The 23,559-nt window shown below is 40.1% G+C and overlaps 1 protein-coding gene across 3 annotated transcripts in view; it reads right to left on the bottom strand.

The window, feature by feature from the left end:
- Positions 1–23,559, bottom strand: part of F8 (coagulation factor VIII) — a 191,145-nt gene that overhangs the window by 137,943 nt on the left and 29,643 nt on the right. For all 3 annotated transcript variants that reach the window (XM_003943925.4, XM_074391879.1, XM_074391880.1), the window contains exons 2-6: positions 17,751–17,872; positions 15,315–15,437; positions 9,756–9,968; positions 2,417–2,485; positions 457–573 (exon numbers count right to left, since the gene is read on the bottom strand). In XM_003943925.4, coding sequence (XP_003943974.1) covers positions 457–573; positions 2,417–2,485; positions 9,756–9,968; positions 15,315–15,437; positions 17,751–17,872 — 644 coding nt within the window. The remainder of the gene's footprint in view (positions 1–456; positions 574–2,416; positions 2,486–9,755; positions 9,969–15,314; positions 15,438–17,750; positions 17,873–23,559) is intronic.

The following is a 23,559-nucleotide window of genomic DNA, read 5'->3' as shown; positions in this document are numbered from 1 at the left end:
TTTGCTTAGTGCATCTTCACTGCTAGGTCACTGCCCTTTTTTTTGGCTCTAGGTGGCACCTAAGCCCAGGTTCGCCTCAGCTCTAGCAAGTGGGTCAGAGCCCTGCCTGTCCCAAGTGGGTGAGGTCCCAAAGGGATTATCTTAGCAGTATTGGAAGGCTGGCTAGGGGTTAGTACCCAGACGACCTGTAGGATAAGCCTGCGACAGCATGGTGCTGCTTAACAGCCTCTCTGAATTCACATGTCATTTTGCCGAGTTTCCAGGGCTGGGGATGGTAGTCCTTCCTCCCTGATTTGTCTTTGTCTATCCTCAGGGTTATGTCTGCCTTCAGACAGTCATGATGTTTTCTGTGGTTTAAGGCAAGGACAAGTCTCGTCCTAGGGAAGCCAAGAAGGTAGAGAACTCTGGGGCTGAATTCAGAAGACCCTGAGGATTGTTGAGAAGGTGTGTACATACCTGGAAGAGACCTGTTTACATAACCATTGACTGTGTGCATTTTAGGCCAGGCCCGAGCAGCTGCAGCATCCCTATCTTGTATAAAGGAGTTCTTTGATTCTGTGTGCCAACTTTTCCCTGATGACAGAAGGCAAAGATAGAGTCAGCTAAGCATGTGTCTCATGAGTGACCCGCCCCCCGCAACTTTCATCTTCCTCCCAGTCTGCTCACACCTTAAGCATTTTTGTCAGCAAAGTAGGCACACAGGACTTACCCTCTCAAAGTCAGTGAGAGGGAGGGAGAAGACAATAATCTAAAGGCAGACGTCTCTTGCTCAAATTGATTTTCTCTCCCTCTATTTGACCATGACAATAAGTGGGAATGAATAATAATAGAAGAGAGAATATTGGTTAGCTTGAGGCATAATGAATCGATTTTGTTTATTAGCTGTCTTATTTAAAAGGAAGCTTATGATAATCATCCCAGGGGCTGGGCACAGTGGCTCACACTTGTAATCCTAGCACTTTGGGAGGTCAAGGCAGGCGGATAGTTTGAGGTCAGAAGTTCGAGACCAGCATGGCCAACATGGTGAAACCCTATCTCTACTAAAAATACAAAAATTAGGCAGGCATGGTGGCAGGCACCTGTAATTCCAGCTGCTCAGGAGGCTGAGGCAGATGAATTGCTTGAACCTGGGAGCTGGAGTTCGTAGTGAGCCTGGGCGATGAAGTGAGACTCCAACACAAAAAAAGAAAATTGTCCTAGGAAAAAGGCTGTTTGTCAGTCCCTGTCTCTGTTATAACTGCTTCATCCAAGCTTGTCTTTATGAAACCCCAGGATCCTGAAAGCTTCCTGAGACCACCTCTGAAACTGACAAGGGCTGAAGCACTAGAAATACTATTGGACACTAACTCCCTGGAGTTACCCCTTTGTGTGAGCAGAGGTCTCATGCAAGAAAAGCATTACATATTTGGGTGACATGGAAGACAAGGCAGGAAACAGAACAGATCAAGGCTGGAAATGTCACCAGGAAATAGATAATGCATTATGCACTTTACCTGGAAAATGAATGACTTTGTTTTGTTGTTTTGTTTTGTTTTTTTGAGATAGGGTCTGGCTTTATCACCCAGGCTGGAGTGTAGTGGTGCAATCACAGTTCACTGCAACCTTTACCTCCTCAGCTCAAATGATCCTTTCACCTCAGCCTCCCAAGTAGCTGGACTACAGGCATCCGCCACCATGACCGGCTCATTTTTGTAATTTTTTTGTAGAGATGTGGTTTCACCCTTGCCCAGGCTCATCTCAAACTCCTGGGCTCAAGCAATCTGTCCACCTCAGCCTCCCAAAGTGCTGGGATTACAGGCATGAGCCACCGTGCCTGGCAAACTGAAGTATTTTAGAGGCTAGAGTGACAAGATCAGATACTCACTTCAGGAAGCTTCCTTTGGGAGTTATGACACAGATCATGAAGGCCTCAATTAAGAAGATGGCAATGTAAATGGATAAGAGGGGCAAGAAGATTATATTATTGTTATTGATTACATAATGATTACATTAGGAGGAGGAAGAGGTGGAAATACTAACACTATTGAGGGCCTACTCTATGCCACACAGTGCTCTAAGTTACTTAAGTGAAATCACTCAGTCCTCACAACAATCCTATGAAAAATGTACTATTATTTTTATTTTAGATTTGAGGAAACTGAGACACAGAGAGGTTAAATAACTTGCCAAAGGTTGTCCATTTAATAATAGACGAACATAAGAGAAATTACTCATTGATGAGGGGATGAGGGCACTCTGTCAGCCAGCTCCTCTATCTTCTCATCTCATAGCTTCCAATGGAACTGAGGTTACATTTTGTTTTCTTGGAATTATTTTCAACCCTAATGTAGTTTATGAGCTTTCTATAATCACCTCCTCTTAATAGTAGCAGAGGATTTATTTCAGGAATCCAAAATTCAGATTGAGACTCACTAACCTTCATCAAATACAGCAAAAAGTAGTACAAATTTGTGCAAGGTCTGTGTCCTTTCCTTGGCCAGACTCCCTGAAAAAGAAGTGAGAGCATTTATCTTCTATTTTAAAAACTCCACTGTAGGAAATTGTCACTAGGATGAGACATGTCTTCCTCAGTTACATGAGAGTAAGAACAAATTTTTTTTTGTTTTTTTGTTTTTTGTTTTTTCAAATTTGGTGAAGAGCACTACTTGTGTAAAACACAATACAAATTAATTACTAAAAAAGAGATTAAAAACACATGCAAAATACAAGCCCTCACACACACACACATCACAGAGAAAAAGAAAAATTACAGCAACAGTACACATTGCTTCTGAAAAAAATGTGCATATAGGCAATTAATATAGAGAATTTCTATTACTCATGTAACTTTTTTTCACTTCTGCGACTGTAAATTAAAAGTTTTGATTAGGTCGGGCGCGGTGGCTCACGCCTGTAATCCCAGCACTTTGGGAGGCCGAGGTGGGTGGATCACGAGATCAAGAGATCGAGACCATCCTGGTCAACATGGTGAAACCCCGTCTCTACTAAAAATACAAAAATTAGCTGGGCATGGTGGTGCGTGCCTGTAATCCCAGCTGCTTGGGAGGCTGAGGCAGGAGAATTGCTTGAACCCAGGAGGCGGAGGTTGCGGTGAGCCGAGATTGTGCCATTGCACTCCAGCCTGGGTAACAACAGTGAAACTCTGTCTCAAAAATAAATAAATAAATAAAGTTCTGATTAAATTAACAATTGTCCATATTGAACACCTATACTCACGATGTTTTTTTCACTAGCCCACAGTGCTTCTATATATACTCACATTTTAAGTGAATACCACCTATAGCAATAGCTAAAGTTTTTAATGGAACAAACTATCATGCTTCATGCTTTAACTGTTGAGCTTGTTGGGTATCTTTCTTTGCATTATATATATTTTAATTTGAATGGGAACTTTTGTTTGCAGGCTTATTTTGAGTAGAAAGATTTTTGTTTATGACATTTTTCATTTCTTTCTCTCTTTTGTACCAAATCATTTTCAGTAAACTGACACAAGAGCAGAAAACCAAAGACCGGGCCGGGCACGGTGGCTCAAGCCTGTAATCCCAGCACTTTGGGAGGCCGAGGCGGGTGGATCACAAGGTCAAGAGATCGAGACCATCCTGGTCAACATGGTGAAACCCCGTCTCTATTAAAAATACAAAAATTAGCTGGGCATGGTGGCGCGTGCCTGTAGTCCCAGCTACTCAGGAGGCTGAGGCAGGAGAATTGCCTGAACCCAGGAGGCAGAGGTTGCGGTGAGCCGAGATCGCGCCATTGCACTCCAGCCTGGCTAACAAGAGCGAAACTCCCTCTCAAAAAAAAAAAAAAAAAAAAAAGAGAGAAAACCAAAGATCGCATGTTCTCACTCACAGGCAGGTGTTGAACAATGAGAACATGTGAACTAAGGGAGAGGAGCATCACACACTGGGGTCAGTTGGGGGGGCTTGGGGAGGGACAGCTGGGGGTGGGGAGGGATAACATGGGGAGAAATGCTGGGTATAGATGAAGGGGGAATGGAGGCAGCAAATCACCTGGTTATGTATGCACCTATGCAACAGCCCTGCATGACCTGCACATGTACCCCAGAACCTAAACTAAAAAAAAAAAAAAAAAATCAAAATTAGCTTGGACTAAGAAAGTAACAAAATGTGTGCTGCTACTCATCAGGCTGGGATAGGAGACATAGATAAAGCTAACTGCAGAGTTAACAACAGTATTTCTCACTGTACAAACTCACTGAATGTCAACTATTTTCTTTAATAATCTGTCGCTCAACTGAGTTGTTTGTTCTCTGAATTCACAGCCTGTCAGAAATGTTCAAAATAATAGCAGTAAGAATGAAACATCCCATTCTTTCCTAGGTCATCTAAATTACTTTGACACAAAGAAGCAGCTCAATTTAAAGCCTTCACTTAACATTTCATGTCCATGTCAACTTTTCAGTTTCCATGGAACCAGAACACTTTATAGTCTAGCTCTCATGGTTATTTCTTTACACACAACTCTACTTTGCTTCATTTAAATATCATCTAACCTTCACCCTTCCCCAAAATTCTTTACTAACTGAATATAGTATTTCACTTTGTTTAGGGAGGTATCCACAGTCTCTTGTTGCTATGAGCCAATAAATCTGACTTTGTTGGACTGTAGTGATCTTTGTTGTCCTTTGTGATCATTGGTTGATTAAGCAAAAGATGTGTTCACTATTCTTTATCTAGCAAATCACACCCTGGAATGGAATTTCGAAGATACTGCCCAATGGAAACCTTGGGGATATTGCACATTCTCCCACTGAACCAAGAGAAAACTTAGTTCAGCTCCTATTCTAGGACTGGGTTTGCTTTCCCCTCTTCTAGGACCCTGAGTTTCCACAAAGCCATGACCACAAACAAAGAGTAGGCAACAGCTGTGCTCAGCTCACTTTCATGGTCCTTCTGGTCACCCTGACCCAGATGTCAGTTGGCCTGTGATTTCCACCCCTTTTACTACTCACAGTTCCTGTTCTGCTTTTGGTCCACATATATTTATGCTCTTTTTCAGCTTGGCTATGCCTATTCAATCTCCTCTATTTATGGTTTACCTATCTTTGCTATTGCTTTTCAGCAGGGGTCAGGGTTGAGGTGCAGGATGGAAAAATGGCTAAGTAGGAAGACCTTCAGCCATCTTTATCAGAAGTAATGGATAAAAAACTTTAGAGACAAATTTAAAATATATAAAAAGCTGTCTTAAAATGTTTCAATCATTTTAATCTAAATTTTCTATTGTCATATAGCAAAATTAGCTTTTCTTTTTCTTTTGGTATATATGTCAATAACTTTTAACAAAGATATAAGCTCATGAAACCCCACCATCATCAAGATACAGATCCATTTCAATATCCAAAAAGAACTCCCTCCTGCTATCCCTTTATAGTGTACATCTAATTTTATAAGAAACTGCCAGAGTGTTTCTCTGCCAAACAGACAGGATGGCTATACCACTGTGCAGTATGAGACTTTCTGCTGCTCTGATTTCTTGACAGCATCCTTGGCAATTCTATACTATTATTTTAGCGATTCTAATAGATATATCACTGTTGTTTGAATTTGCATTTCCCTAATGGTTAATGATGTTGAACATCTTTTCATGTTTTGTCTGACACCAATAAGAGAATAAAAAAAACTGCTGGGCGCGGTGGCTCATGCCTGTAATCCTAGCACTTTGGGAGGCCGAGGTGCATGGATCATGAGGTCAAGAGATCGAGACCATCCTGGTCAACATGGTGAAACCCCATCTCTACTAAAAATACAAAAAATTAGCTGGGCATGGTGGCGCTTGCCTGTAATCCCAGCTACTCAGGAGGCTGAGGCAGGAGAATTGCCTGAACCCAGGAGGCGGAGGTTGTGGTGAGCCGAGATCGCGCCATTGCACTCCAGCCTGGGTAACAAGAGCGAAACTCCGTCTCAAACAAAAACAAAAACAAAAACAAAAACAAACAAACAAACAAAAAACAGAATAGAAAAACAAACTTACAGTGGGAGAAAATACGTGCCAATCACATAACTGGCAAGGGACTTACATCCAAAATGAATTTCACATTCAGACTTAAGCTCCATCCCCAGGCTATCTCATTATATATGTGTAAATATCCAAGCATTTCAGTTAAGGAATACTCAATCTGTATTTTGCATGCAGATATTCACCTGTTTCAGCACTGTTTATTGAAGAGACTATTCTTTCCCCCATTGAATGGTTTTGGCACCCTTGGCAAAAATCAACTGCTCATAGATATGTGTATGGGTTTATTTCTGTACTCTCAATTCTGTTCCATTGATCTCTGTGTGTATCCTTATACCACAATATTTTCATTACGGATTTGTACTACTTCAACTTTCTTCATATTCATGTTTACATCATATGTCCTTTTCCATCTTTATGCTTGTAACCTACCTATATCATTCTTTTTGAAATGAGTTTCTTGTAAACAAAATATAATTGGTTTTTTTATCCAGTGTGCTAATCTTTGTTTTTAATTGATGTGTTTAAGCCATTTGCACTTAACATAAGTATTGATATGTTTAGACTTAAGCCTATAATTTTATTATTATTTTCCTGCTGCTTCTCTCTGATTTTCATTTCTCCTTACTTGCCTTCTTTTAAGTAATTTGAACATTTCTGATATTCCATTATAATTAGTTTATGTGACTCTTTTTTCTTATATCTCCTTGTATAACTTTTTATTGGTTGCTCTAGGGATTACAAAATTCATACTTAACTTTTCACTATCCACTTAGAATCAATATTTTACCGTTTGTATTGGAATGAAGTTGAATGGACCATAAAGCTTTCCTTACCCTCCTCTTGTTATGCTATGGTTCTTTTATATATTATATCTACGATACAATAAAAAAACCCATCTCACAATGTTTTATCTTTGCACTCAACCATCAGACTTTTTTTTTTTTTTTTTTTTTTTGTGAGGTGGAGTCTTGCTCTGTCGCCAGGCTGGAGTGCAGTGGCGCAATCTTGGCTCACTGCAACCTCTGCCTCCTGGATTCAAGCGATTCTTCTACCTCAGCCTCCCGAGTAGCTGGGACCACAGGCATGTGCCACCACGCCTCGCTAATTTTTTTTTTTTTTTTTTTGTATTTTTAGTAGAGACGGGATTTCACCGTGTTGGCCAGGATGGTCTCAATCTCTTGACCTCATGATCCACCTGCCTCGGCCTCCCAAAGTGCTGGGATTACAGGCTTGAGTCACCACGCCCCGCCCATCAGACAGGTTTTAAGGAATTCCGTGAGCTGTGGTTTCAGGGTTAGATCAGTTTTAAAGCCTTTGCAGTGCCACTGAGTCCAGCCCAGTGGTCAGTCTGGTACTTGAGTCTCAGTTCTCACAGTCTTCAGCATGCTAATTAGGGTTTCATCCAGGTATGTGTGGGTTGGGGGTGAATGCAGGAGTTAATGCACAACTTTATGGGTTTATTTTCCTGGGATCTTTACTCTTTGTTATCTATAAACTTTCTAGTTTTGTAAGCTCCCTGTTTTGGTTTTCTAACCAGAAACTTCCAACTTCCACAACTACATCATAGCTAAGGCCGATCAAGGGAAGAAGAAAGAAAGAGAGAAAAGTAACCTGCATTTGCCCATGTCTTAGACCTGTAGCTCTACTGAATGAAGAATAATATGCCCTTCCCTACGCTTTTGCTCCTGTAGGTTTCTGTTGCCAGCCACTATCATTGCCATAAGCAACCTGGAAGTGAAGCTGGAGAGAATGGCGGAAAAGAAGACAAAAACCCTAGGGGATTTCCCCTCTCATGCTCTATGAGCATTTAAAAAGAGTTACGTTTCCCACTCCTTGAAACCCTAGAGGGTTTCTCCTGGAGCTCTCTTTGCAACACAGTACTCACTTCCAAGTTTCCAGTTATGTTTTCATTCAGATTAAGGAATAGGAGAGTGGGGGAAAAGGTATAATCCCCCACCAGTTGGGTAATACTTTGAATTCTGATGCCTTTTCTCTATATACTTGTTCTATTTGCTTTTTAGAATTTTTAAATATATGGGCTTAGCATTTTGTCAAGGTTTTGTCGTTAAATTCAATGGGAAATAAATGGTGGAGTGCGTTTATACGTTTTACCTGGAAGTGGAACCTCTGTTGACTCTTTAACTCAACTCTGTGTCAAAGAATTATTTGGGTTTTTAACTTATTTCTTTTCTTTTTTCTTTTTTCTTTTTTTTTTTTTTTTGAGACGGAGTTTCGCCCTTGTTACCCAGGCTGGAGTGCAATGGCGCGATCTCGGCCCACCGCAACCTCCGCCTCCTGGGTTCAGGCAATTCTTCTGCCTCAGCCTCCTGAGTAGCCGGGATTGCAGGCACGCGCCACCATGCCTAGCTAATTTTTTGTATTTTTAGTAGAGACGGGGTTTCACCATGTTGACCAGGATGGTCTCGATCTCTTGACCTTGTGATCCACCCGTCTCGGCCTCCCAAAGTGCTGGGATTACAGGCTTGAGCCACCGCGCCCAGCCTTAACTTATTTCTTTATATGTCATATGTAAACAGTAATGTTTTATGACTGTGAAACTGAACCCAGTATATGAGAAACTTTCACTTGAAACTGTTATAAACTACAAACCTTTTTCATCTTCCACTCCCTGCTCCCACCTTTTTTTGAAACACATTCATCATCACCATTCAGAAAGACTATGGTGACTCCTGTTAATAAATTCTTTGCCAAAAAGAAAGAAATGCTTTGCCTATTCCCCATCAAAAGCTGGAATCCCCCTCTATAGACTGGCCTTAGTGATGCATTCTAACTAATAAAATGTATGTTTTAGAAAAAGGTACAGTGAAGCTGATTTCACCGTAAAAAATAGGATGAAAGGCAGGGCACAGTGATTCACACCTGTAATCCCAGCACTTTGGGAGGCCGACGTGGGCAGATCACCAGGTATGGAGTTCAAGACCAGCCTGGTCAATATGGTGAAATCCTGTCTCTACCAAAAATACAAAAAAAAACAAAAACACAACAAAAAAAACTAGCCGGGCATGGTGGCATGTGCCTGTAATCCCAGCTACTTGGGAGGCTGAGGCAGAAGAATTGCTCGAACCCAGGAGGCAGAGTTTGCAGTGAGCTGAGATTGAACCACTGCACCCCAGGCTGGGCAATAGAGTGAGACTTTGTCTCAAAAAAAAAAAAAGAATAAACAAACAAAAAACCCAAATTATATAAAATTTACTTCCATAATTTACTTTATGCTAAGATATAAATTAAAAACAAGTTTGTTTAAAATTATTTTTAGAATATATTAATTCTATCTAAATTAATAAATTTTCAATAACATATATAAATAAATGCTGACTTTTCTTAGATTTTTATATGCTTTTGGTTTACAGATGACAAACTAACCACCTGAACTAGTCTACATGCCATTGATCACACACTTGGATGTGTTCACCTCCATGAAGCTTTCAAGGAACCTAGCTCTGTTTGCAAAAACAGAGGATAGTAGAAATCATTACTGATAAAGCCCACAGATTCGAAGAGGAAAGCAGCAATGCTTTGAGAGGAGAGACTTAATTCTAGAACTCAGTTGCTCCTAATCCCAGCTTAGAGTTGATTGTGGTTATATAGAATGCATATCTGCTTCTCTCAGAAGCTAGATTATTCTTTCCATGAGCATGATACTAGAGTAAAGAAGCCTCTTTCAGGTGAAGGAATGGAAATGCTAGCTGTTATAGACTCACTTGATTATACTTCTCTGCTTAGTTCAACTCAGTCCTACCCTTTCATACACTTACCTTCTCTACATACTAAGAGGGCTCCAATGAGGCCTGAATTCAAGTCTTTCACCAGGTCCACATGAGAAAGATATGAGTAGGTAAGGCACAGTGGGTCAGAAGCCATTGGACCATTCTCTTTCAGGACATGCCAGACATATGTATGGCTCCCACCAGGAAAGACTTTATCATCTTCTTTCTCCCTTTGAGTGGTTTGATCATCATATTCAGCTCCTATATCAAGAAAAAATAAGATTGTCTTTTCTATACCCATTGTCCACTCAAAGAAACATGTCAAGTTTATTGTCACCAACAAGTTCTACATAGGAAACAGACTTTTTGCATATTAATTTGAAAAACTAACAAGCAGCAGCCACAAGTGGGGAGAATTCCACATTCTGTTAAACAATAAAATTGCCTTCATTATTGCGTCTTTTTGCCTAATTCAACAACAAACACACTTTTGATATGTACTTTGGCACAGACTCTTTGGTAGGCACTAATGAGGATCAGGGAAGGGTAAGAAAGAGAGATTTAAGAAAATTTCTTAAACTTGGTTCTTTCCTAGAGGGATGACACTATGTTTGGTGGGGGACATAGACATATAAAGATATAATTATAATACCATGTGGAAATATTCACCTATTTATTCACAAATATTTACTGAGTTCTTATTCTTTGCCAGGCCCAGCTACAAGCTGAAAATATAAAGATCAAGATAGAAGTCTCTATGCTCATGGAGCAAGCAATCCAGTGGCTAAAAAAAGTAAACAAACTTCCTACTCTTCAGTAATGCTTGACGAAGGAGGTGGAATTTGACATGAAACGTAAATTGGTTTAATCTCTCCTTTTAATAAAGCAGATCACATTGATCTTGTATCCAGTGAAAAATAATGTGTAACGTTCAACTTGTGTAATATTCTCCAAGGAAAAGGAGATTCCTACAGGCTAATTTTTATAACTTCCCTTTGTTAGCATATAAATGACTGTATGGGGATGTTTGTGTTGAAAAGTTTAAATTTTACACTAGTTTTCTTATATACTTTCAGTAATTATTTAGCCTTAATATTAGGCTAAAAAGCTATAAAATATTATTTTCAAGATTATAATAAAACATTAAAGAAGTTTTTTTGTTTTGTTTTGTTTTTTTGAGACGGAGTTTCGCTCTTGTTCCCCAGGCTGGAGTGCAATGGCGCGATCTCGGCTCACCACAACCTCCGCCTCCTGGGTTCAGGCAATTCTCCTGCCTCAGCCTCCTGAGTAGCTGGGATTACAGGCACGTGCCACCATGCCCAGCTAATTTTTTGTATTTTTAGTAGAGACGGGGTTTCACCATGTTGACCAGGATGGTCTCGATCTCTTGACCTCGTGATCCAACCGCCTCGGCCTCCCAAAGTGCTGGGATTACAGGCTTGAGCCACCGTGCCCGGCCCTAAAGAAGTTTTTATATTTGCGTTCTTTTTCATGTGCTTAATATAAAGAATGTAATATTTTTGTGAGAGGATGTTAGAAAATTATTTTTGGCATTGCATTGCTACTTTCACTTTTTTCTTTCAACACACTTTTTATGATGATGCATTTTAATGCACATTAAAAATTTCACGGTAGTCCACTTCTGTATACTTTAGAAGTCAACTTTAAAAAAACACTTTCCTACATAAACAAAATGACATTAGCACACCTGAGCCAGTTAAGAATAATTCTTAATATCACCTAGTATCAATGCAATATTCAAATTTTCTTAATTGCCTCAAAGGCATCCTTTCTAGCTAGTTAGTCCAAATCAGAATCCAGTCTGAGACTGCACATTGCATCTGGTAGTCTCTTTTAGTATGGAGTAGTCCCTTTTTTGTGACACTCATTCGGTGAGAGAAATTTGGCTTGTAGTCCTGTAGAATATACCTAAGTTTTGATTAGATTCAAGGTAAGGTTTTTGACTAAAATATCAAAGACGATGCTGAGTCCCTCATATTGTGCCATCTCACCCTTAGTGACACTAAAATTGACCTGTGGATTAGCCTGATACTTCCATTCTAAAGTTAAGATTTCCACTTACAAACAGAAATAAAACTCTGGGATATTATTTTGGCACCATACAAATGTCAAATTCCACATCAGCAATTCCCTAATGGTTGTAACATCAGCTGGATTTATTTGAAGCCAATCCTAGACAGGATATCATTGCAATTATGAGTATTTAAATACGCATCTCTATTATATAAGGGCTCTTTTTTTTTTTTTTTTTTTTTTTGAGACAGAGTTTCGCTCTTGTTACCCAGGCTGGAGTGCAATGGCGCGATCTCGGCTCACCGCAACCTCCGCCTCCTGGGCTCAGGCAATTCTCCTGCCTCAGCCTCCTGAGTAGCTGGGATTACAGGCACGTGCCACCATGCCCAGCTAATTTTTTCGTATTTTTAGTAGAGACGGGGTTTCACCATGTTGACCAGGATGGTCTCGATCTCTCGACCTTGTGATCCACCCGCCTCGGCCTCCCAAAGTGCTGGGATTACAGGCTTGAGCCACCGCGCCCGGCCATAAGAGTTCTTTTTATAAGTACCACATGCTAACCGATTGCACCACTGGAGCCACATAAGGGTTCTTTTTAATGTGATCATTATTTTTTGAATGATCAATTGCTTTGAACTTTGACAATGAGAGCCCTTTCCTGCTAGCCCCATGGAGGGGTACAGACTGTATGTAAAATGTTTAATTTCATAAAATAAATTAAGCAAAGATGACAAAATGTTAAGATTTGGCACAGTGAGATAATGGGCATATGTTGGTTTGCCATATTAATTTCTGTATCTATCTTTGTTTGAAATATTTCATTAGGAAAAACATATCCCTTTTCCTAAGACTCAAGACTCAGATGGTGGTGGGGGCAGGGGTGGGAGCACATGTTGGAGTTTCTATGAGAGACTAAGAATGTGTGAAACATTATGGCTGTCTTGGGGAGAGGGAGAGTAAATGGATTAGGGGAAAGGTAGCAGTAGAATGGCAAAGCTGAAGTTCCACTTGAGGCGAGACACCATTCAGTGTGATTGTGTGATTTTTATTTCAGCTATGTCCATCCACTTGGGTGTTGGTAGAATAGGTGGAGAACAGATGTAACCAAGATAAGTGACCCAGCCCAGAAAGCTTTGAGATTCTTCCTCTCCAGGAATGGGTTGGACCTAGTTTTCCTTGGACAAAAGAACTTGGCCAAATCTGAGATGAGCCACTACATCAGGAGCAGCAACTTCAACATATGCTAAACATTTCACTGGAAGTGTATACAGATGAGTATTGTTCGATAGAAATATAATGCAAACCACGTATGTAATTTAAAATTTTCTAGTAGTCACATCAAGAAAAGTAAAAAAAAAGGTGAAATTATTTTAATAATGTATTTTGTTTAACCTAGTATATCCAAATATAAGCATTTCAACTTGTACTTATAAACAATGAATGAGCTATTTTTAGTCTTTTTTTTACTTAGCCTTTGAAATCGGGTGTGTATTCTACAGCATGTCTCAGGTAGGACTCACCACACTTCAAGTGCCTGATAGCTTGTGGCTACCACTTGAACTGTCCAGTATAGACTCTATGGTCGGTGTCCCTTCATCGGATAAGATGCGGCCATTTGGGTGTCCTGTCACCTTTTCTGAAGAGTTTAACTTGAGCTGCATTTAAAAATATTATCTCCCCATAATTGTGATTTTAAAGCTTTTATCTCTCCTTGATGTCAGCAGAAAAGAAAAAGATAAAATTGTATTGGCTACTCTTTTCTCCACCAATCTTTGGAAAATGCCCTCAATGTTGAGCTATGATTATATATAACTCTTTAAGATATAGCCAAGTCCAGACCCTCCAGACTTGCCATGGCTTCCTGTCTCTGATTATATACCTACATGGTTGGAGTACGATCAGTGGTATAGAAGGAGCAGATAAAGGTAGGTTGTCCTGCCTTTGCACCATGGCTGCAAGGAGCTAGGCAACTATAAAAAGGACAAGACCAACACCTCGTTAAGACTCCTATCCATGAAGTAGTAGAATCTTGATTTTGTCATATACGTGGTCTCCATCCCCTAAGTATAGGATTACCTGATAACAGTAGGTCCTTTTTCTCGCAAGTTTCAAAATGCTAGAGGAAGTACTCTCATTGGCCTAGTTTGTGTAAAGTACTTAACTCTGGACTGATCAACTGTGGCCAAGGAGGTGGGAAGCGTATGTCAACTGCTCACCCCTAGATCAATCACTGTGGCTAGGGAGGCACAGGCATTAGAAAATGGCAGGCTGTATTTGAAGTACATTCAAAAAAGCAGGTGAGGAATGTCTAATTTTAGGAAGAAAAAGTGACTGGTGTCCACTACACCCTCATTCTTGTATTGAGTATACACTATACGGTAGGCAATATGTTATATGCTAAGGATATAGCAATAAATAAAATGGATGTCCCTATCTTAAGATATTTATATTCTAGTAACTGTTAAGAAACAGACATAAGGTTCAGTTAGGACCTTAAAAGAGTTGAAAGAATTTTCAATTTCTAAAAATGAGCAGAGACTTAGGCAGAGCATGGTTGTACTGAGTTTATGCTTTCTACCCTTTATTGACTGCTCTAGGTTTTGAATTACATGAAAATGAGATCTACAAATGTCTCTGTTTGCTCTCTAGCAACTTCTATACTATACTAGGTATAGGAATCTATTTTGCACTCTAGCTTGCCCACATCGATCTCCAGACCATGTTCATTTGTATTAAAGAGGTCTGTGTGACCCAGGTAAAGCAGAAATTTTGGAGATTTGGAAATTCAGAGAGATATTTTAATACAGGTAGAAAAAAATACGGTTGTCTGTCTCAAATAAAGATGCCCTGCAAGCAAATTAACTTTAACCTCTCGAATAACTAACTCCAGGACACTACAACTCTACTGGGCTTCATAAAACAATGTCCTTGCTACAGAGACCACTGTAGTGACTAGGTCTCTCAGTTTGGTCCTTCTGCCATTGTCATTGGATTGGGTGAGACTGATGCTTCCTCCTGCTTGCTAACTCTTCCACTCAACATCAAGAAATATTGGGATAGAGGCTTCCTTCCCACTCCTGGATCACAATCTGTAAGAACAAGATAAGCCTTGAGCTGCCAGTGGCTATCTTTGCCATCATATTAGAAAAGCCGGCCTGAGAATGGAACCAAAAAGGGTAGCCCAGCTGAGATGGTGGGAGAAAAATGGCCACAATGCTGAGAGCATCACTTGAATCCTTGAGTCCAGCCATATTTGATTGACTCCATGGAAATTTTCAGTTACATAAACCAAATTCGATATTATTTATATGACTGCTTGCACTGTAGCACAGTGGTTCAAAGTATAAGTTCTGGAGTTACATGGGGCTAGGTTTGAATTCTGATTCCACCACTTACTAGCTGTACAACCTTGAACTCAATACATGTTAGTCATTATTGTTGTTGTTATTATTTTTCAGTAAGTTTGGATTTAAGAGAATGGATCCACCTCCAGCTGTGCCACCATTACAAAGCACACACATCTCACTCTTCTATTCCTAGAATGACAGGACAATAGGAGGGTATTTGACTCACCTTCAGAAGCTTTCCAGTAGGATACACCAACAGCATGAAGACTCACAGGATGAGAAGCCATGTTCTTAAGCGTGATGACCACTGTGTCATAAACCTCAGCCTGAATGGTAGGACCCAGCAGACCTGTAAGAATAAGATGTCCACCAAAGGTCACTTGGGGATAGTACTCCAGAAAACCTGTTATTACAAAAGTTAGAGTCAAAGTCACAGTGGAGAAGCGTGCCTCTGTAATTATTGAGAAAAAATAGTATTTCCTTGTTGCCAACACCAGCTCAACCTCTTGGTTGCTCTGAGGAAAGATTTCTGGCAATCATTCAATTCATTCATTCATTCAACTAGAGTTTCTACTATATTCTAGGAACTGTCTTATGTACTGGAGGTGCAGTAGCAAACAAGACAGATCATGGAGATCATATTCTTAAAACATTAAGCACATAAAGAAATAAATAAGAACACTTCAAGTTGTTAGAAATATTATAAAAGAGGGTGGTCTGCTAGGAAATGATGAGGCAGGAGGTAGAGGATACTTTCAGTGCAGTGATCAGGAAGGGCCTCTGGGAGGAGGTGACATTTGAGTAGAGATCTCACTAATGAGAATGAAGGAAGATTTTCAAAGATCTAGTGGAAGAGCATTGAAAGCAAATAAAACAAATGCAAAAGTCTGGAGGCAGAAATAAGCCCGGTATAGTTGAGTAAAATGTGGCTGAAGTACAGTGAATGAGCAGGGGAGTAACAGAAAATATGGTTACAAAGGAAACATAATATGTAGGACCTTGTAGCCTACAGGAATTTGGATTTTACAAGAAGTAGAAGAAGAAGATAAGGAACTTGTTTTGGAGGAACAGTCAATAGGACTTGGCCATAGATATGATGCTAAAAAGAGAGAAAAAGAGAGAGGAGTCAAATCATGGGTTGTTAGTCGGGCCATGACAGAAAATCAAGAGGAAAATTAAGAGCTTTGTTTTAGGAATACACTAAGTATAAAATGCCTATAAACAGTTTATTGAATGAACTGGATTTAGTGGGATTAAAAACATAAAATAGCCTTATTTTTCTTGGACTACTGCTTTTAATCACATTATATGAGATATCTCTTTTCTTGCACTTTGGTTGACCCCAGATCTTTTCCAGTAACATTCAGGTACTAACAAACAGTATCATTTTTCAGTTATAACAAGTCCTGTCCAGTCTAATATCAAATTTTTGATGTCTTCTGCAATTGCAAGTTCCCTTCCTTCTCCAGCTGCATTCTGACAGCCCCAGAAATCTGCAATACATAAAGGTAATTTTGTTGGCAGCTTCACTGCCTTACCACCTTCCTCTCCTAATCTTCCTCCACAACTCAGCCTTCTGCCTCTGGACTCTCCAAGGCAGGAGCAAGTAGAAAGGGGATGGGGGTTAAAAAAAAGAGGCACAATGACGAAGTCTTTCTTGGAAGGAGCAGTGATAATGTGGCATTAGTACTCCGTAGTTGTGACACATACCAAAATTCTGCCTTTTTTTTCTTAGGGAACTTATGAGTTCTTTGGAGACCTCTCTCTCCCAATATGGAAACACCCAATACGTATTGATCTTGGCATGCTGGTCACTTTTATCTCTCCTCTCAGATTCTGCTTCTACACTTTTTCTGTTGGGGTTACCTAACCCTGGCAGGAAGACCTCTCAGGTAGAGTCTTTGTAAGACAAGCCTCGTTCAGTGACTTTCCTGGCCTTATACCTAACAATGGCAGAGCAGTTAGCTGCCACTATAGCCCCCTCTCCCTGCTATTCCATCAGAAGTCCTTTTGGCCTCTGACCTTGAAAGTTTGTCCAGATAAAAACCAGGCAGTAGTCAGTGTCTCCAAAGTTCCACAGGTACCTTTTCAAGTCTTCTAAGTAGATCTCCTGAAGCCTCCTTCATCATTATAGCTTGACATGAGGGACAGGCCTCTCTCCCCACAGGGGGTAAGCAACACATAAAACACCAAAGAGGCTCTCCAAGGTCATACTCAAACCTAAACTCTTTCATAAGTTCCTAGCCTTTTTTCATATAAGGCTGGAGGTGAGTCGGGGGCTAAGGGTTGCAGAACCAATTTTGCATTACTACCTGAACAAGTTCGAAATCGATAGAGTGATACCTCTCTTTAGAATAAGGGGGTACTTCCCACCTATAATTCTCAGAAACAATTCTAAGACAGAGTATGTCCTATCCTAACATGTTATTACATACTTTCTTTGACCTTTAAGTGGAGGTAAGCAGTTGGCATAGACCAAGCAGACAAGACGGCCCAGCAGAAAGACAGAAAATGCAATCAGTATATTTCCCTATAGGTGGCAGTTAGGGAAACATTCTCTTTGGCAACTGCCCTTTTTAACTGCAACCTCAAGATTGGGGAATCTGTGATAGAAACTAAGATGCCCTATTTCATAATTAGCATTCAATGTTGTTTTTATTACCCATCCAGGGTGGCTTTGGCTTAGCGATGTTGAAAAGGTGATCCGTGAATTCTACAAACACAGTCTTTTTGTACATGACTGAGGTGTTGAATGGAAAAGATCTTGGCACTCTAGGAGGAAATCTGCATGAAGAAAGGAAAAAAAGTCATTCATTTTGGTGGACCCTTCAAAAAACAGCTGGAAGTAATGCTTCCATGCTATTCTTTTCTACTATTAACAAGGCAAATTTGAAGTTGTAGATAAATCCCTAACATCCATTAAACCAAAACACTGTTTTCACAAGTCAGCTAATACATTAGGTGCCATATGATAAGATAAATCATAAAATTAATACCCATACACTGCATCAGCCAAAAATCCTTGCCAAAGCAATAGCGACTGCATGCTTCAATTTCATGTCTAAAACAGACTGTAACTTTCACCTAAGAACCTTGTATTCAAATTTTATCAGCATATACCTAAAATTATACTACCCTCCTTAGGGATACCAGGAATATCACAGAGAAAATTACCTTTCAGCAGACTATGTATATTGAAACCTACTAGTGCCAGGAGCTGTAGTTCAGAATCATCCTACATTAATGCTCATTCTTGTCTCCAGTCAGATACTGCCAATTACTCATTTATTTATGAACCAGTAGTCAGTGTCTCCAAAGTTCCATAGGTACCTTTTTCAGTCTTCTAAGTGGTTCTCCTGAGCTTCCTATAGCCTTTCTATAATCAGAAATTATATAATTATTTATATAAATGTTCCCAAAATGTTATTATTTGCCTCCATTTTCAAAACCCTTTTAAGCCAAGGCTGGTTCCCAACTTTTCCTCTCTCCCTGCCTGACAGTTTAGCATGTCTGGGGGCCTCCTCAGGCTGAGGACCAATCAAAAGGACCAATGTGAATCTTGGTGAATAAGGGACATTGGCCCCAGGTAAATAGGTAGAAATTACAAAGTGGTTGAAGGTGACTATATGCGGTAGTTTCATGTGCTGATGAGTTTTGCTCACCATGGAGCAGTTCTGCAGCTTTCTCTATGCCATAGAGACTGTCTTTTCCTGACTTTTAGGCTTCTGGATATTTAACTTTTATCTCCCATCAGATTTTACCAGTTGGTATCATTTCAACAAGCCAAAGACACAACACATGGCCATTTGGGTAATTAAGGCTTAGGTGGAGAAAGCAAGGCTCTTGCCCTGGAAAAAGCTTTCACGTGTAGATCTAAAACTGAGCATTCACCCTCCACAGATGTACATTGATTCACTTATGAACTATGTAGTACATGCCACTGTGCCATAAAAAAACACATCAGACATAAATATGGAAAACGAGACATTTTTGAAGACATATCCTTAGATGTGAAGCAGTTGTTTGAATCTTATGTCTTATTGACTCTCAGGGGCTTTCAAAAAGTGGTAGATATGAAAGATGAAGAACAGCACAAGTATGTGGGACTACTGAAGAAAGAACCCCAAATACCATCCAGTGAGACACTCCCTCCCTTGTCATACATGACAACAATAATGATAAAGTGAGGGAAAGGAGAGGCAGCTTCTGATTTTAAGTATCCATATGCTTGGAGTAAAAGCCTTACCATGCCTCAGATTACCAGGATGTGAAAAGAATAAGAAGGGGTCTGGGCATTTATCACTTGTTTATTTCTTTCTCAGCCTTGTGGTGAAATAACAAAAGTCTCATTGTTCCTTTCAGGAGTAGGCACACCGGAGAATCATTTATTCTTGTAAGAAATTTTGCTTTTCCTTTAGTAGGACAGCTGAGATAGAGAAGGAAAATGCAATCTAAAAATGGTGAAAATGGCTAAATTGGTAAATTGGTGACCCATGTGGATTTTTTTTCCATTTTAAAAATTGCAGTAAAATACAGATAACATTCACTATCTTAACTTTTTTTTTTTTTTTTTTTTTTTTTGAGACGGGGTCTCACTCTGTCGTCCAGGCAGGAGTGCAGTGACGACATCCACCTCCTGGGTTCAAATGATCCTCCCACCTCAGCCCCCAGAGGAGCTGGGACTACAGGTGCATGCTGCCACGCCCAGCTAATTTTTTTTGTAGAGATGGGGTTTCACCATGTTACTAAGGAGGCCACCCTCTTTGGCCTCCCAAAGTGCTTGGATTATAAGTGTGAGGCACCAAGTCCAGCCTAACCATGTTTAAGTGTACAGTTAAGTAGTATTAAATACATTCTGGCCAGGTGTGGTGGCACACATCTGTAACCCCAGCACTTTGGGAAGCCAGGGCAGGAGGATAACTTGAGCCCAGGAGTTCAACACAAGCCTAGGCAACATAGCAATACCTGGCCTCTACAAATAATAATTAAAAAATAATAATTAGCCAGGTGTGGTGTGTGCACCTGTGGTCTTAGATATGTTGGTGCCTGGGGTGGGAGGATCACTTGAGCCCAGGCAGTTGAGGCTGCAGTGAGCTATGATCGCAAAAACTGCACCCCAGCCTGGACAACAGAGTGAGATCCCATCTCAAAAAAACAAAAAAAGAAACGTGTAATGTGCTCCCATCCACCTACAGATTTAATTTTATGTTGCAAACTGAAACTGTGTAAACATTAAACAATAACTCCCACCTTCCCCAGTCTCTGGCATCCACCATTCTACTTTCTGTATGATTTTGACTAAGTACTCAATATAAGTGGAATCATACAGCATTTTTTTTGTGACTGGCTTATTCCACTTAGCATAATATACTCAAGTTTCATCCATGTTGTAGCATGTATCAAAATTTCCTTCTTTCTTAATGCTTTGTGTGTATATACCACAATTTGATTATCCATTCATCTGTTGACAGACACTTGCAGTACTTCTACATTTTAGCTATTGTGAATAATGCTGCTTATAAACATGGATATCATGGTTAACATTACATGTCAACTTGACTGGGCTAAGAGATGTCCAGATACATGGTATTTCCGGGTATGTCTGTGATGATGTTTCCAGAAAAGAATAGCATTTGAATTTGTAGACTGAGTAAAGAAGATCACTCCTCCAATGTGTGTGGGTATTATCCATTCCATTGAGGGCCTGAATAGAACAAAAAGACAGGAAGAGCAAATTCACTCTTCCTGTTTGAACTGGGACGTCTATCTTCTCCTGCCCTTGGACATCAGCATTCTTGATTCTGTCCTCTGACTCAGACCCTGTACTTTTTATCATTGGGATATACATATATACGTGTGTGTGTGTGTGTGTGTGTGTGTGTGTGTATACACTCTTGGATCTGTTTCATTGGAGAACCCTAATACAATTGATGTTCTCTTTAAGACCTCATTTCAATTCTTTTGTGTATATAACCAGAAGTTGAGTTGCTGGATCATATGGTAATTCTGTTTAATTTTTTGAGGAACTGCCCTATTGTTTTCCACAGCAGCTGTACCATTTTTACATTCCCAACAGTGCACAAGGGTTCCAGTTTCTGCACATACTCACCAACACTCATTATTTTCTGTTTTAGTTTTGACAGTAGCCATCCTAATGGGTGTGAGGTGGTATCTCTTTGTAGTTTTGATTTATATTTCTCTAATGATTAGTGATATTGAGCATCTTTTCATTTTCAGATCTTCTCTGGAGGAATGCCTACTCAAATCCTTCACCCATTTTTGAATCAGGTTGTCTGCTTTCTTATTGTAGAGTTTTAGGAGTTCTCAATATATTCTGGATAGTAATCCCTTATCTGATACATGATTTGCAAATATTTTCTACCATTCTGTGGGTTGTCTTTTAACTCTGCTGATGGTGTCTTTTGATGAACAAATTTTTAAAATTTTCATTAAGTCCAATTTGTCTTTTTCTTTCATTGCCTATGCCTTTGGTGTCATATCCAAACAATCATTGCCAAATCCAATGTTACAAAGTTTTGTCCTAAGTTTTATCCTGAGAGTTTTATAATTTTAGGCCTTACATTTAGGTAATGGATCCATTTTGAGTAAATTTTTATATGGTGTTAGATAAGGGTTCAACTTAATTCTTTTTCATGTGGATAACCAGTTTTCCAGCACTGTTTATTGAAGACTATTGCTTTCCTGTGGAATGGTCTTGCCACCCTTGTAGAAAATCATTTGGCTATATACAAAAGGGCTTATTTCTGGACTCCTTATTCTACTCAATTGGTATATAGGCTGTCTTTTTTTTTTCTTTTTTTTTAAATTTATTTACCTATTGCATTTTAGGTTTTGGGGTACATGTGAAGAACATGCAATATTGTTGCATAGGTACACATGTGGCAGTGTGATTTGCTGCCTTCCTCTCCTTCACCTATATCTGGCATTTCTTCCCATGCTCTCTCCCCGCAACTCCCCACCCCCTGCTGTCCCTCCCCTATTTTCCCCCAACAGACCCCAGTGTGTGATGCTCCCCTCCCTGTGTCCACGTGTTCTCATTGCTCAACCCCCACCTATGAATGAGAACACGTGGTGTTTGATTTTCTGCTCGTGTCAGTTTGCTGACAAAGATGGTTTCCAGATTCATCCATGTCCCTACAAAGGACACAAACTCTTCGTTTTTGATGGCTGCATAGTATTCCACGGTGTATATGTGCCATATTTTCCCTGTCCAGTCTATCATTGATGGGCATTTGGGTTGGTTCCAGGTCTTTGCTGTTGTAAACAGTGCCACAATGAACATACATGTGCATATCTTTATAATAGAACAATTTATAATCCTTTGGGTATATATCCAGTAATGGGATTGCTGGGTGAAATGGTATTTCTAGTTCTAGATCATTGAGGAATTGCTACACTGTCTTCCACAATGGTTGAACTAATTTACACTCCCACCAACAGTGTAAAAGTGTTCCTATTTGTCCACATCCTCTCCAGCATCTGTTGTCTCCAGAGTTTTTAATGACTGACATTCTAACTGGCGTGAGATGGTATCTCAATGTATAGGCTGTCTTTATGCCAGTACCACACTGTTTTGATTAGCTTGTAGTAAGTTTTGAAATCAAGAATATGAGTCCTTTTGGGACACTGAGTTTTTTACACCTTTGGTTTCCTGACACAGGGTCACCGGCTGTGACATTGGTTATGTTTGAGACCCTGTTTGGGCACCAGCTATGACGAGTATTATGTTGGGTTGCCACCTGAGACCTTGATTACATTGGCGGTACCACGTGAGATGTTGATTACTACTTGCGGAGGTTTGTTTTGCAGACCCTGACTTAGCAATGGATGAATGAAATGTACCTACACACACCAGAGTATAGTGAATTTGAGTGGGCTAGGGAGGTTGTAAGCTGCTTTTTGCTCATGCCACTTTTTGTGTGCCCTACTCCCTCCTCCCACCTGGGCTGCAGCTGCTGGCCTGGGCAGAGCTTCCCTGCCAGAGCCTCTAATTCCTTTTTAAAAAGTTTTTTTATGAACATACACCTGATTGCCTTGCTGATCACTAATTACTGGGCAGGCTAAGATTTCCTTTTGTAATGCTGCTTGCTTAAGACAAGGACCTATAGCTGTAGCATTTTCTTTGTTCTTTTTCCTATTCATTGGTTGCCTTTGTGCATGATTTCTCCCCACTTGTTCCCAGAGCTTTATGTTTAGCATGCTCTTTGCCAGGAACCAAGGGCTTTGGGAAACAGTAGTTTGCATTAGATACTGCCTTTGTTGCACTGATAACTGCAGTCCTTTGATGAATCCCTAGCCTAAAACAATCCCTCCCCAAATCTGACAATCTCCAGTGGGTACCAATGACTTACTGACTTCTTGACCTGACCATGCAGTTTTTTCCTTCTGGTTTCTGGGGGGGTCCACCACTTTCCTTCTTTGCAGCAATGATCACATGGGTTTGCTCCACA

The sequence above is a fragment of the Saimiri boliviensis genome, chromosome X (assembly GCF_048565385.1).
Source record: "Saimiri boliviensis isolate mSaiBol1 chromosome X, mSaiBol1.pri, whole genome shotgun sequence".
In the NCBI taxonomy this organism is placed as follows: Eukaryota; Metazoa; Chordata; class Mammalia; order Primates; family Cebidae; genus Saimiri; species Saimiri boliviensis.
The sequence above is the reverse complement of the archived record's forward strand: the minus strand, read 5'-3'. Positions and strand labels throughout refer to the sequence as shown.